Genomic DNA, 15,664 nt, shown 5'->3' with positions numbered 1-15,664 from the left:
TGTTTTGATGGTTCTGTATCAGTCATTTTTTTATTATTCCACTTATTTTTAATAAAGACAACTATACTTGCCCAGACTTAATCAGATACAATAGCATTCTTTAGACTTTTCATTCTCCAAGCATCTTATTACATGTTTCGGTCCATTTTAAGGCAATGCAAGTTTATTTATATAGCACGTTTCATATACAGTGGCAATTCAAAGTGCTTTAAATAAACAGGAATAAAAGAGACAAGTAAATAATATAAATTATATTTAAAAATAAAGATGAAAATTTAAGTTATATTTACATTTAAATATAATTTTAATATTTAAATAATTTATATTTAAATTATATTTTTATACAATATAAACAAATAATGAAAGTGTTAAAACAGGTTATAAAAGAATGAAAAAGAAAAGAAAGACATTATAGTGTGATCTGTCGGACGTAGCACAGTGCTTATTTAGTAAAGGCACAGCTAAACAGATGTGTTTTCAGTCTTGATTTAAATATACCTAATGTTGGAGCACATCTGATCAAATCCTATATATAGCTTTATTTTTTTTAGGGCTTGCCACAGCGGAATGAACCGCCAACTTATCCAGCATATGTTTTATGCAGCAGATGCCCTTCCAGCCAAAACCCAGCACTGGGAAACATACATACACACTCTTGCATTCACACACATACACTATGGCCAATTTAGTTTATTCGATTCACCTATAGGTAAAGCAAGGCAAGTTTATATAGCACATTTCATACACAGGGCAATTCAAAGTGCTTTACATAAACAGGAATAAAAGAGAAAAGTATGAAAAAATGAAAACAAATAATATAAAAAACAATAAATACAGATAAAAAATGTGTTGAAACAGGTTATAAAAGAATGAAAGAGAAAAGAAAGACATTTATAGTGTTACCTGTTGTACGTAGCACAGTGCTCATTCAGTAAAGGCACAGCTAAACAGATGTGTTTTCAGTCTTGATTTGAATGTGCCTATTGTTGGAGCACATCTGATCATTTCTGGAAGCTGATTCCAGCAGCAGGGAACATAATAGCTGAAGTTGGATTCACTCTGCTTTGACTGAACTCTTTTGTCATTTCTAGTTTATATGATTCTAAAGATCTGAGTGATCTGTTAGGTGTCTATTCAGTGAGCATATCTGTAATGTATTGAGGTCATTTAGTGATTTATAGACAAGTAATAATACTTTAAAATCTATTCTGAATGTAACTGGGAGCCAGTGTAAGGACATGACGACAGGTGTGATGTGCTCTGATTTCCTGGTTCTGGTCAGAATCCTGGCAGCAGCGTTCAGGATGAGCAGTAACTGTCTTGACTGTCTTTTTGGGAAGGCCAGTGAGGAGTCCATTACAGTAATCCATCCTGCTGCTGATAAAAACATGATCAAGTAAAAGATTAGCAAAGTATCTAATTCTTGCAACGTTTTTGAGATTAAAGTATGCTGAATTACTTACTGCTTTGACATGACTACTGAAACTCACATCTGACCGACTGACCCTAGAATAACATCAAGATTCTTGACCTTATTTTTTTGTTTTACCTTTATTGGCCTCATTTGTGAATCAATGATAGCCTCATACACATATTATAAATGAACACAATGCAAACACTAAAACACAAGAAAGTATCACTTATCCAAATTTATTTGAAAATTTAGAAAACATACAAATGATGTCACAGCTTCAGGTCTTCAGGCACGTGTCATTCTGTCACCACAGATTTTTTGACCGAACATGGATTCTCAGGCCATCCTCTCAGTAATGTCATAATAATGCGAGATGTCCTTGTCATGAGCAGCTTCTTAAAACCGAACCAGTACAAATGTAAAACACTGAAAAAGTTACATTCTGTTCACGCATGAAGTCAAAGCAACAGCGAACAGGGGCTGAGAGGAACCAGCAGAGGACTACTGTAGTGAAGGATCCATCAGATTGAGAATTACTTAGCACCATTTCCACATATTCATAATAGAACACTTAAAAGCAAGAAGTCAATTTAATCAAATTAACCTGGCCAATATTTAAATCTTTTTCCTCATAAATATGCATCTCTCGTAGCTCTTTCACACATACAAACAAACATATAAAAGCAAACAATCAATAAGAGTGAGTTATATATATATATATATATTTATATATAAAATCTAGGAAAACATAAACGTTAGCTTTACATAAAATGTTAGTATCCACATGCCAAAAGACTTTGATAGAAGACAACAGCATCTCCGTTCCTTATTTCAACTTTCAGTCTGACCCATAAAAGGCAAATAACATGCCAACAACGTTCTGCTTTGCTACAAAGTCTGTTAAATATTTCTGAGGTCAGACTTTCAGGGTAAACACCGGTTCTTGAGTACAAGAGAAGGAAATTTGGACAATAAAGACATTAAAGAACAAGGAAAAAAAATCCAAACAGCAAACAGAAAGCAAAGAGGCTTGCTTCGCTTGGTTTTGGACAGTCAGTGCATTAAAACATTCAGAAAAGTTGACACCATTTTACAACCAGGCTGTACATGTTAATATTAGTTAACACACTAGTAAACATGAACTAAAACTCAACAGCGCTTTAATCGAGGTTAGTAAGTGCTGTAAAATGTTAAACTTCTACATTTACGTCCTCAAATGTTACAAATGCATGACTGTGTTATTGTTATTGTGATACATTATAAACTAAGAGGAACTAACAGTAGTAAATTAGTGAATTAGCAGTAACCAAGATTACCAAATGCTGTCAAAAGTGATTCATCTTATGGTCATGATACTCAACGCATTAACTAATGTTAACGAATACAACCTGATTGAAGAGCGTCACCAAAGTACTTCTAGACATCAGTCTAGAGATCTGACATCATGATAAAAGAAAAGTTCAGTGTTCAGCTGCTTCTGGGTGAAGCTGGTATATGCTAATCTGTTCCTCATCATTGGCTTGATCTTGTACCGTGATGCTACAATGATTGGCAGAGTCAGTTGTTGTCATGACGAGGTGGCAGGACTGAGCTGATGTCACAGTGACTGAGGTTAAGACGGTCTTCCTATGTGATCTTCAAAGTGCTGCCGTAGGTTTGCTGTACCACCACCTGCACATTGTCCAGGACAAAGTCAAAGGCCATGCTCCACACTGACTCTGAGGACTGCTGCATGAGCCTGAAAAACAATTAATGATGTTTGGGAAATGTGGAATTCATTTAATTTAAAAAATGTGAGTAAAATGGACTATGGCAATGGGCTAACTTCTGGTGAAAGCTTTACTTGACGATTTTCAGCTTTGTAAGGTTCCTTTTACAGCACCGATGCTGTAAAGCAGGCTTGTCCAAACTCAGTTCTGGAGGGCCGGTGTCCTGCATAGTTTAGCTCCAGCTACCTTCAACAACCCCCCTGGAAGTTTAGAATACCTAGAAAGAGCTTGATTAGCCGTTTCATTGGGTTGGAACTAAATATGCAGGACACCGGCCCTCCAGGACCAAGTTTAGACAACCCTGCAGTAATTACAATATATTCAGTTAAATAGACTTATGCATCCATTTGGTTGTTAAGGCATAAAAAAAGTTTGAAAGGCCATTTAAACACAGGCGCAGTCATCAGCAGCAGACCAGCGCAAAAACTTAATGTCCTTATTTTAAAGTCATGGTGTGGAAAAATATTATTTAATGCAGTGCTTCTTGTTAGGTCTGATACCCACTTTATATTATATCTTAGCCAGTCAGTGGAGATCGCTGTTTTTTTTTTTTTTAAAGAAATCACATCTTAAAAGCGGCGACTTTGTATGAGATGAGAATTCATCGGAAGCCCTGGGGCTGGCTGACTGAATTTTAAGTCCATGTGCATATACACCCTTACTGGTGTAAAGATGAGAAAAGAAGTATCATTTTTAACTTCTTTAATTCAGGATAAAATGATAACACCTGTAAACACCTGAAAACAAAATCTTTGAAAACGATGATATCATGCGCATCCAGTTCGTTCCCTTTGAATAAATTGTCCATAATAATGCGATACTCCAGGGGGTGGGGTGGGGGCTTTACTGTTCTACAATTTTATAAATGCTTCCTAAAATCTAATATATTATGTTCAATAGGGGAAAATGTTGTTGTTTTTTACCTGGATATTTAAAAAGAACATGTTATTGAGCGATAATCACAATACCGTGAAGCTGTGATGTTTTTATCCAAAGATATCATAAAGTCAGAATCTTATACCGGCCCATGCCTAGTGCAAACAAATGTGCACAACAATTGTACAGAGTACATGCTAGTGTTGTTTTTGCACAGTCAATCAGCAAAGTGTGGATTTTCTTCACATTACAATCAGCAGCGCCGAGCCACCAATAATACATCGTCACTTTTCTACATTTATCGTTTATGGATGAGTAAATGCAGATAATTTTACATCGTTATTATAGTAAATGTATTGCTAGTAAACCTCTGGATGAACAAGTGTGAATATTCCTGTAGTGTGCTATTGAAACAGGCGATGCTCTTAATGTTTATTGCAGGAAACAGTGAGAGAAATTCAGAATAATACCTCTTCATGTACTTGATGACAAGGTAGAGTTTCTCCAGGTCTTTGTCCTCCACTAGTTCTGTGCAGTACTTCACCACCTGTAAAATGTCCTCCTCCATTGGTTCTGTGAAGATGCGGAAGCGGACATTTTAACTAATTATGCAACAATCATGTTTGGAAAGGTCTGGCTATTGTGCTGTACCTGAGATGGTGGTGACCCATTCACGCAGCAGCGTTCTTATCTCACTGAATTCATGCGCTCCTGCAAGGGTTGGGGCTGGCCGAGGAATGGGTTTGGGTAGTGTCTCTGGGACATCTGTGCTCAGAGAGGACGGGCACTGCACAGTGAAAAACAGCTCAGATGAATACAGATGTGTTTTAAATATGATGTGGCTGAAGCACTGGATATGAAGAAGAATGTTTCAGATCAGGCTTACTTTGAGGTCTTGTTCTCTGAGTGGCAGAGGAAGAGTTTTGGAGGGGCTGGTTTTGGCAGGGCTGTTCCCAGGGAACATTTTTTTTAGTGGACTTGAACCATTTTTGGCAGGACTAGTGTTTCTTTTTTTGTAGCGGCGCTTTAATTTCCCTACAGCAGGCTGCTTCAGTTGAGGAAATGAGTTTTTTTGTTCCACTACTAAAACAAGACAGGAAAGTTAGTTGGTATATCAGGGTTTCTGCAGGGTTATCAAGTCAAATTTAGGACTTTAAAGGCCCTTTTTAAGACCATTATGAATGAAATTTCAAACACTAAGGATTTTCTAATTTGGCCAGTGGAAAATGTTTACTTGCCCCATTAAAATTCAAACCCACATTTACAAACAAATGTAATTGTAAAAAAGATAATTAAGCAAAATTAGTAAATTGGTAAACTTTCTTTCTTTCTTTACAGATTAAGAAGCTTTAGATGGACAAAGGAAAATTAAGACCCATTTAAAATCATTTAAAGCTTACAACTCCATATTTCAGCGAATTTAAGACTTTTTAAGACCATTATGAAGGAAATTTCAGACTTAAAAGAAAATATGCTTGCCTTGTATTATGATCAGTGTACATTAAACATCAGCAAACATTTATTCAAAACAAGCCAATAAGCGAAACCTTAACATGACTTTGAACCGATTCAGATTTATGAATGAATGGCCTAGTGTAAGTTAATTAACGGTAAATTCTCATTTTTATGTGAACTTTCCCTTTAAACTGAAAAATGCTATAAAAAAGACAGTAAAGTTTGGTGAATATCTGATGTCATATATTATATTTGACACTTTGTTTTTAACTTACCAGTGCTGGCTTGAGCTTGAGCATTTCCCTTATTTCTGTAAGCAGAACACAACTCTTCCTGAAGCTCTCTAGGGAGTGCTGCAAACACATCTGGGTCAACCTGTGGAAGGTTGAGTGTGAGAACATTTTAACTTCTGATGGTCAGTGTAACAACTTCGTTTTCAACTTGTGATTGGGATTTGTACCTGGGAGAAGTCCGGGAGCTCTAATATAATGCCCGTTGTGCATGGTTGACCAGGCTGGTTTGGGAGCTGCAGAACAAGTGAAGGTCCTGGAGGTGGAGTGGAGGGTGGTCGAGGTGGTGTTGAGTAATGAAAAGAAGTGCTGGGCTGCTCCTCTCTGTATCTCCAGGTTTCCTCTACTTGTCTCCTTATGTCTATAGGTAAAGCTTTTAAAACAGATGGGTCCACCTAAAACCAAAGGGAAAACAGGGGTTTCCATTTTATTTGATATTTTAGGGTCGCTTAGATTTTATTACAAAAACATTTATTTTAAATAGTTTTTGTAACGTTATAATTGTCATGTTTAATCAGTTTGATGCATCTTTCCTTAAAGTAATAAGCAGTTGTCTTAAAAAGGTTTTTAAGACAACTGCTTATTACTTTAAGGAAAGATGCATCAAACTGATTAAACATGACAATTATAACGTTACAAAAACTATTTAAAATAAATGTTTGTACCAAGCACAATCTATAGACAAATTCAAGCTACAAAAAGTAAAGCTTAATTTTATTATTATTAAAAAAATTGTTTAAAAATTGTGACAGATAAAAGAAAAGCTTTGTCAATATTACTTTTGACCTACAGAAAAAAATGTGTGATACTTTTGCAAAGTTCATTTTTAATTGCAACATGACTCAGAAAGCTTCCCATTTTCTGTTTTAGTGCATTAAGCTAAAAGATGCTAACCTGAGAGGGAGATGGCACCTCGATGCTGATGTTTAGGCAGGCCCTGACGTGGTTGGGGGTGTGTGGATGGTGATAATCTCCTTTACTTGTTCCAGGCATTGGATCTGAAATGGTGAAGGAGGGTGGTGGTGATGATGATGATGTAGAAGGTGGCGGTGATAATGCAGGGGTAACTCTCTTCTGATTGGAGGAGAAAGCTCTGGATGACGAAGCGCTGATTAAACCATCTATAATAAAAGCATCAAGAAAGGTATTAGTTCATTCTTAAAGGTATAAGCGAATTCTTAAAATCCTGCCATCAATGCAAACTCTAAAGCCGTATTCAACGCAGATTTCTCAGAGTGGTATACAGGACCTATTTATTTTGTTATTAATTGCTTAATGTTTTCCATCACATTGATTTTGCATGGCCCTAACTACATGTTAAATAATAAGGAAATATGATTGGACTGTAATTGTGTTTGTCAAATATACCCTGATATGACTGGCTACCACTGATTAGGCTATTTCCACATGACAGAGGACTGCTAACTGTGCCAGGCTATTAAGAAATTCACGTAAAGATAAAATATGGGACAAAATGTGATTTGAACTCATTAGAAGTCAGCAAAATAAAAATACAGTCTATCCGGCGAAACATCTGGTCATCCTAAATCAAACACAAACTCTGAGAAAGCAATTCACGGCATTCAGGTTTACATGGCATGAAGGCTAGTTTGATCAAGATTCGATCTAAAACACCCGGTCCTGATGACATCGCTCTAACCTTGTAATGGAGACTCCTTGCTGGGGCTGTGGGCAGACTGTTTGGCCAGAAGCAGGTCTCTGATTGATCGGCCACGAGAGGGCCCTTGTCCTGAAGGGTCTGCATGTGATCCATCCAGCTGCTGCACCTGCAGCCCCACTCCCCTCATGTCCTTCACATTCAGCTTCATGGCATGAAACAGCTTAATGGCCTCTGATGCAATCACTCGACCACTGTCTGTGGGCTGAGCTAGTAAAACAGACCTGTAATGTGACAGTCATGAAAAGCTTTTCAACGCACCGAGTCAACATTACAGATGTTGAAATGCTCCTTTTATGGTCACATTTTACAACTTATAACATAATCCTTTATGTACCCAGAACATGTTTGTGAAGTTACAGACACAATTTCAACACATTTTTGTCCAAACTTTTAAAAATTTTAAACTTAAATGACTATAAAGATAGTAGATATTAAATTGCATGTTTATTTCCCCATGTCTATATTCAAAGGTTATGAATTTAAATGATTAAATGCTTTCTTAGCCACTCACTTTTAACCATTTTCTTCTTTACGTGTGTGTGTGTGTGTTATTGAGATGAAAGATGCAAATCACCTGGCAAAGTTGTCACATATCCCATGACCACCATATTTGGCTGGTTCTACCGGCGCACCTGGTTTCCGCATCATGACCTTCAGTGTAACCCGACGACCTCTAAGCCCTGCCCCCTCTAACCTCTTCTGCACCTCCATAGAGAGATTATTGAGGAAAGACTCCGCCTCCTCAACCTAGCAGAGCATGAAAAACTAATGAGGGAAGCCAACAGACTGAGGACGACAACAGGTCAAACAAAATCATTAACGACTGTAACTTGTATACTTCAAAACCTGTGTGAACCGAATGTTGTAGTTCATCTCCGCAGACACAGACTTTCTCTCTTTCTCACTGCGCACAGGTCTGTCATCTAGTCCCCTGCAAAAGCGAAAGAGCGTCTGTCCCGTCCGTGGCCCAAACTCCCTCTGCAGTTGAGACAGGGACAACTGCTGCAGGTCACCGCAGGTACTCACTCCTAGAGAGGTCAACTTGGAGCTCATTGAGCGACCCACACCTGCACAAAAACATGCAGAAACACCAATTTACACAAACACAACAATAAATACAACTGTACAAGCCTGTTTACAGATGATATTTCTGAAAGGAATTGATGTTTAATTTAACAAGGGTGTTTTAATTAAATTTTAAATGTAAAAAAAATTACAGTAAAACAGGGCTAGGCGATTAATTGAAAAATATCTGAACTCGACATGCAGAACCTATAATCGATCGAATTTTTCCAAGTCGATTTTTTTCTATTATTTTCTCTACCATGTCCCCACTTTGAGTCACGTGACTCCACTCCATTGAGAGCATGCTTGTGGTCGGGAGCAGCTGCATACTTTTTTTAGTACCTCTAAAAAAATTTACCCAACTAATTTAAGCTCTGTGATCGGTTTGGTAATTTTGACATGCATGGGTGGCGTGGTGAGCCACGCGACAGCAGATAGCCCTTCGTTGGAGCGAGTGTTTACAAGTGTGGAGTACTGTGGAGGAGACGTTTTGTGTTTACCTTATGATTAAAGTTGTTACATGTCCACCAGTTCCCGCATCTAAATGAGCGAGCTTTAACTCCTTGTACAGTAAATTAATTTTCAGAAAAAAACAAAACCCCACTGAAGAAACTCGACACAAAGGAACGTAAAAACCCACTGCCAGCTAGCGTTTCGGAAGTGTTATTGCAGAGCAACACAAACAGCACGCAGAACTATAAATGCACAGTTACACACAAGACAGGCGCCGTGGGTCACGCCGATCACTCGATGCAGATGTATAAATCAGTCTTAAAAGTCTGAGGTTGATTTATACATCTGCTGTAACTTTGCAGCCACATCTGATCTCTGGTCAGTTAGGAAGATGGACCCATTCTTGAGCCTTACTTTGCACTAAATGGACGATGATTGTAAGCTGCACCATTACATAAAAATTATTATTTACATTAAAATATTTATTTACAGAAGATGCAAGCAATACACTGTTTAAAATATTGTCTAAAGGGTATACAATAGTTATTTTTTTTAGAAGAGATATTGCCTATTTTCTAAAATAATTTAGATCTAATCACTGAAAATTATTTATTTTGTTTCCAAAAGTGCAAGTTATTTACTTTTTTATAAGAAAAAAATGACTGTTAGTTTCAGGCAATGTGTGTTTTAATTTTAATTGTTCAGCGTTGATGTTCTATAAATAATCATTGAAAGTAGTTTCCTTCCATTATTTTAAAATCAAGCAATGCACCCTTTATCTCTGACTTATAATATGTAAGCATATTTACTGTACAAAACACACACACACACACACACACACACATATATATATATATATATATATATATATATATATATATATATATATATATATATATATATATATATATATATATATATATATATATATATATATTTTTTTTTTTTTTTTTTTTTTTCCTCTCCGTTCATTAATCGTAATACTAAAATGATCAATAATTAATCGTAATCAAGTTAACAAGTTCAATTAACCGTGTCGAGATTTTGACTATGAGCCAAATTGCCCAGCCTTACAGTAAAAACATTTATATATTCATCAAAAGGTTTCTAATAAATTAATTTTCCCCCTTACTATTTGTCAAAGAATCTTGTTTAAATTTTAGATGGTTTCCACAACAGTATTGAGCGTCAGATCTGATTTGTGACATGATACTAAAGTAAATAGTTTTCTATGGAACAAAATCAATGCCTAAAGTCTTGAATTAAAAAGCTTGTTGAATATCACAAACTGAAAAAAATAATACACCGTATTAACAAGTTCTTGCATTTTAATGACTTGAATTCAAGGGTTTGTATTTTTAGGTCCTGAAATTTAACATATCTGTATATTTAAGCTTTGAATATTTCAACGAAAAATATTTCAAACACGTTTTCATACTTAAAAATTCAATAATTCATATTCAATTTTCAGATTTCACTTACAAAATATTCAATACCCTTTAAAAATACGATGTATAATATTCAAAAGATCATTTTCAGTTCATTTTATTTCAGTTCAAATATTCGCTTCCATAAATTCAGTGGATCAAATTCGACTGATAAAATTCAACATTACATCCGGGAACTGCAGGAAAAGCAATACATTGCAGATTGAAGATCGCCAGCTGCTCTAGCTTTCACCAGCAGGTGGAGATGGAATAATGTAAGATTTTTAACCCAGTAAACAGGCGAGAAAAAGGCTATTAAAGGCACAAAAGTAGCATTTAATATTAATATCAATGTTTTGGACATTATAAATGATAAAAAGTATGAGTAAAATGAGTTAATGAGGTTTTAGTCATCTATATTTGCCCTTATGTAACGGAAGCCAGCTGGTGATCGCGTAAATCTCAGTTCTCGGATCCAGTGACAGACGTTGTTCTGCAATCTTATCGGAGCTTGTCTCTTGTCTCCCTGTCCCTGCTCGGACCGGTGCAATTACTTGCACATAAACCGTCTTTTGATGAATATGATGTTACACATTGTCTATCTTTATTGACTCTTTCTTCCATAGACGCGAAGTATTATATTGACAGCTAAAGAATATAAACGTAAGAGAAACAGGAAATGAAATATTATAATAATACAAAATAGATAAACATTGACAGGGCTAAGAACAATTACGAACAAAGATATTCAAAAGCAGAGAGATTTTATGAGAATGTCACACAAAACAGTTTACTTGGAACTGTTAAACAGTGTTCAGGTATGATTTAAGGTTGGTTATGGATGGGGCGTCTAATTTAAAATAATTTAATATAATGTGCGAATGCATTAAAGGAGCGTCTTCAGTTATTATTTAAACGCAGCTATGTCAGGATTGGGATAGGTTATACAATTTCATTATTTAAATTATGATTGTTAATATTAATATTTTATGACATGTATTTGGGCTATTGCGCTTAAATAAGTCATCCGTGATTCTAAATTAATATTTCTATTTATCCTTTTATCACTCTGCCTGTCTTTCTCTTCTTTTTTTTTCTAATTATTGGGGTTCTGCCACGGTTAAACGTTTGCAAAATGTCTTAGTTTGTCCAGAATATTGTTTTATTGTTATGTAGCCTATAGGCGAGAAAAATGTATTAACGCAAATGTGGCAATGTCGCAGCCAATGATAAGTAATAAAATGAGTCGCCTGTGGTTTGATAATAGGCAGTTATAACTGACTTTAATTTGTTTTCAGTATTAAATGAGAAAACCATTATTTATAACTTTTCAGCAACCGTTTGTATTTTATGATTAGCAATGTTGATCTTTTTTGCAGTTATTAAACATATAAACTTGTTTAAACTGGTTTAAATTTAATATAGTTGTCACTTCAGCTAGTTTCATAAGATAATTGTTTAGAATGCGTGGTTTGACATGCGTGGTTGAGTGGTTTCAGCAAATCATGGGATTATTACTGAGCTTTAATCGCCATCTACTGGAGAGAATGTATTTGCTCATTTATTCTATTAACTCTTTTCTGCAAGTCTGTTTTATGATTTCACAAAGTCAAACCATTATTTTTTTATTTTATATTTTGAGATGATCATATTTAAATGAACAATTGCTAGGGTATTTTCTTTTTTCTTGTTTAAAAAAAAATCATTAGCCTATAAAATGATAATTTTTGCTTGACAAAGTTATTGGTTTAGGATTCTGGATGCATTTTTGCTAAATGAGTGTTGGATACTCTCACAATAGTTAAATCAATTATATTATCAGAAATGACAGATATAAGAAAACCATTAATATTCATCACTCTTTTTACAATTATACAAGCAATTTCGCGCCGACGTCAGCTCCACTTTCGGAAATGGTAAACAACGAGGTGTTATTCATATAATCCCAAGCATGACATGTCATGATAATAATCGAAACACTCTTGTAGGCTTCTTATGCTTGGCCAAATGTCATGACTTTCACTTTTATTTTACATTATTATGCACAAGCCCAGATATCATCTGAAACTTCGGAAGAATTCCTATGATATTGGCAGCCATCTAGCATCTCTTAACCAGTTTGATATGCGGCGCTGGCTCTGACCGGCCACCGGAGCTTGCGCGGCCACTCGTTCGTCTTTGTCGTGTGCAAGCCACACCGCACATGCATAAAAACGTCAATCATTTCATTCATTCATCAATTCATTCATTTTCCTTTCTGCTTCGTCTCTATTTTAGTGGAAAAGCAATATTCTGGACAAACTAAAGACATTTTGCAAACGTAACCGTGGCAGAACCACAAAAAATAGAAAAAAAGAAGAGAAAGACGATAGCAAAGTGATAGCTACAAACAGAAATATTAATTTAGAATCATGGATGACTTATTTAAGCGCAATAGCCCAAACATGTCATAGAATATTAATATTAATAATCATAATTTAAATAATGAAATTATATAACCTATCCCAATCCTGACATAGCTGCGTTTAAATAATAACTGAAGACGCTCCTTTAATGCATTCGCACATTATATTAAATTATTTTAAATTAGACGCCCCATCCATAACCAACCTTAAATCATACCTGAACACTGTTTAACAGTTCCAAGTAAACTGTTTTGTGTGACATTCTCATAAAATCTCTCTGCTTTTGAATATCTTTGTTCGTAATTGTTCTTAGACCTGTCAATGTTTATCTATTTTGTATTATTATAATATTTCATTTCCTGTTTCTCTTACGTTTATATTCTTTAGCTGTCAATATAATACTTCGCATCTATGGAAGAAAGAGTCAATAAAGATAGACAATGTATAACATCATATTCATCAAAAGACGGTTTATGTGCAAGTAACCGCACTGGTCCGAGCAGGTAACGAGCCAGCATGGGAGACAAGCTCCGATAAGATTGCAGAACAACGTCTGTCACTGGATCCGAGAACTGAGATTTACGCGATCACCAGCTGGCTTCCGTTACATAAGGGCAAATATAGATGACTAAAACCTCATTTGCTCATTTTACTCATACTTTTTATCATTTATAATGTCCAAAACATTGATATTAATATTAAATGCTACTTTTGTGCCTTTAATAGCCTTTTTCTCGCCTGTTTACTGGGTTAAAAATCTTACATTATTCCATCTCCACCTGCTGGTGAAAGCTAGAGCAGCTGGCGATCTTCAATCTGCAATGTATTGCTTTTCCTGCAGTTCCCGGATGTAATGTTGAATTTTATCAGTCGAATTTGATCCACTGAATTTATGGAAGCGAATATTTGAACTGAAATAAAATGAACTGAAAATGATCTTTTGAATATTATACATCGTATTTTTAAAGGGTATTGAATATTTTGTAAGTGAAATCTGAAAATTGAATATGAATTATTGAATTTTTAAGTATGAAAACGTGTTTGAAATATTTTTCGTTGAAATATTCAAAGCTTAAATATACAGATATGTTAAATTTCAGGACCTAAAAATACAAACCCTGGAATTCAAGTCATTAAAATGCAAGAACTTGTTAATACGGTGTATTATTTTTTTCAGTTTGTGATATTCAACAAGCTTTTTAATTCAAGACTTTAGGCATTGATTTTGTTTCATAGTTTTCTGGTTTAGTGCTCTTCACCATTTTCCTTTGAGTTATTTAATGTTCACAACAACCTGTAGCTCTATAATTAACAAATCTATAGTTGTAAAATTGACTTTACATTAAACACAACATTATCTGTGAAAACTGGACTGAAGCGGTTTCAATTTGCTAGAACTTAAATGTACAGTATGTTAAGCTGCTTTATGAAATGTTTATTAACATGAGTAGTGGGTCATGAAAAGTTCAACTTTGCCATCCCACGAATAAACAATATTATAAAATAAATTACAACAGAAAACGGATATCTTCAATTGTAACAATATTACACAATACAATGTAAGTTTGAGTGTTAGAATTGTTTTGATCTTTTGGATGAAAGTGTAGGATGCTCTGTTCTCACCAGGTAAACTGGACACAGGCTGGTCTCTAATAAAATCATCCACTTCCTCTGATCTGAGTAAATACTGCCCTTTGGGTTTGGCCTTACGGGTTGCCATCCGAGCAAGTAGGATGTTGGAACCTGTTAAAAAGCATAAGCAATATTATCAGAGATAAACCTGCACCAGCAACTGCATTATAAATAGACACACTGATATTAAAGTCCTTTTAGAGAAAAGAAAAGTTGATTCTGTATTCATGACAATATTGTTGCAAGGCTCTGTATGACTTTTAAAATGAATAACTTTAGAAGCGTTAACCAAAGACAGTTTATAAGATTTAGGACATTAAAAGTTTGACTAACACATTGTTATGCATATCTCCTTTTGAGTTTGATGGAAGAACAAAAAAGTAACCAATTCGAAACAAAATAAGGGTGATTAATAAAGTCTTTTACTCATTCCAACTGAGGCACAGCAGCCAGTCTTCTCCTTTATGTCTTCACGGATGGACCGTGCCAGTTCATCAGGAGACACCCCCAGCTCAACCAGAAGAGCTGTGGCATCAACCAGTGCCTCGTCACAGCTCAGCGCTTCAATGTTATGAGTGTAACTGTAAAACAGGCAAACAATAAGCAAGAGAACTTCTGTACTCATCTGCTGAGTTTAAGAATAAAGACAGTAATGAAGCATTACAACTGGTACCTGGCCAGGATCTCATACATGGCCAGAGCCACCTCTTTATAAGCATGGAAGTCATATGGGACAGACTGCAGATCTGGACACAGCTGCTTGGCCCTACCAAAGAACATGCCATTTCGCACACCAGCCTGCCTGTAAAAGAGAGTGAGGACAGTTTTTCAAATCATCATTTTTTTTTAAAAATCTTCTGCTAGAAGGCACACAGTTTTAAAAAACTCAAACGTTTTATGACGTTTTATTCAAGCCCAACATTTCTTTTTGCTTTGAAGCCATCTATAATAATTCATATACTTATATTGTTTTTACTTAAATGGCAAAGTAAGATTAAACAAGCATTAAAATGACAGCTATAGATAAAGCCACAATAAGCTCATGGAACAAACCGGTCACAACCATAGTACATGTAATCTGTAACAAATGGCATTATGATGAACTAAAAATGTCCTGCCTACATTAAATATTTTAGACAATAGTGATATTTGGTTGGTGCTGAAAAATATTAAAACCATGTGGAATTTGTTATTTAC

The 15,664-nt window shown here is 35.4% G+C and overlaps 1 protein-coding gene and 1 long non-coding RNA gene across 6 annotated transcripts in view; one reads left to right on the top strand and one right to left on the bottom strand.

Moving 5' to 3' along the window:
• The window catches only part of LOC147842349 (uncharacterized), a 736,864-nt gene that overhangs the window by 673,565 nt on the left and 47,635 nt on the right, over positions 1–15,664 (top strand). The window lies entirely within an intron of this gene.
• Positions 1,635–15,664, bottom strand: part of rev1 (REV1 DNA directed polymerase) — a 28,147-nt gene continuing 14,117 nt past the window's right edge. For 2 of the 5 annotated variants that reach the window (XM_087266996.1, XM_087266997.1), the window contains exons 10-22: positions 15,141–15,269; positions 14,894–15,048; positions 14,459–14,578; positions 8,332–8,552; positions 8,060–8,232; positions 7,465–7,706; positions 6,699–6,925; positions 5,975–6,199; positions 5,790–5,889; positions 4,946–5,142; positions 4,711–4,846; positions 4,530–4,632; positions 1,635–3,152 (exon numbers count right to left, since the gene is read on the bottom strand). In XM_087266996.1, the coding sequence (XP_087123122.1) occupies positions 3,041–3,152; positions 4,530–4,632; positions 4,711–4,846; positions 4,946–5,142; positions 5,790–5,889; positions 5,975–6,199; positions 6,699–6,925; positions 7,465–7,706; positions 8,060–8,232; positions 8,332–8,552; positions 14,459–14,578; positions 14,894–15,048; positions 15,141–15,269 (2,140 nt within the window). In that variant the 3' untranslated portion in view covers positions 1,635–3,040. 5 annotated transcript variants of the gene reach the window in all.

This window comes from Danio rerio, chromosome 9 (genome assembly GCF_052040795.2).
Source record: "Danio rerio strain M-AB ecotype USA chromosome 9, GRCz13ab, whole genome shotgun sequence".
Taxonomy (NCBI): Eukaryota; Metazoa; Chordata; class Actinopteri; order Cypriniformes; family Danionidae; genus Danio; species Danio rerio.
Note: the sequence above shows the minus strand (reverse complement) of the source record. Positions and strands in the feature narration are given on the sequence as shown.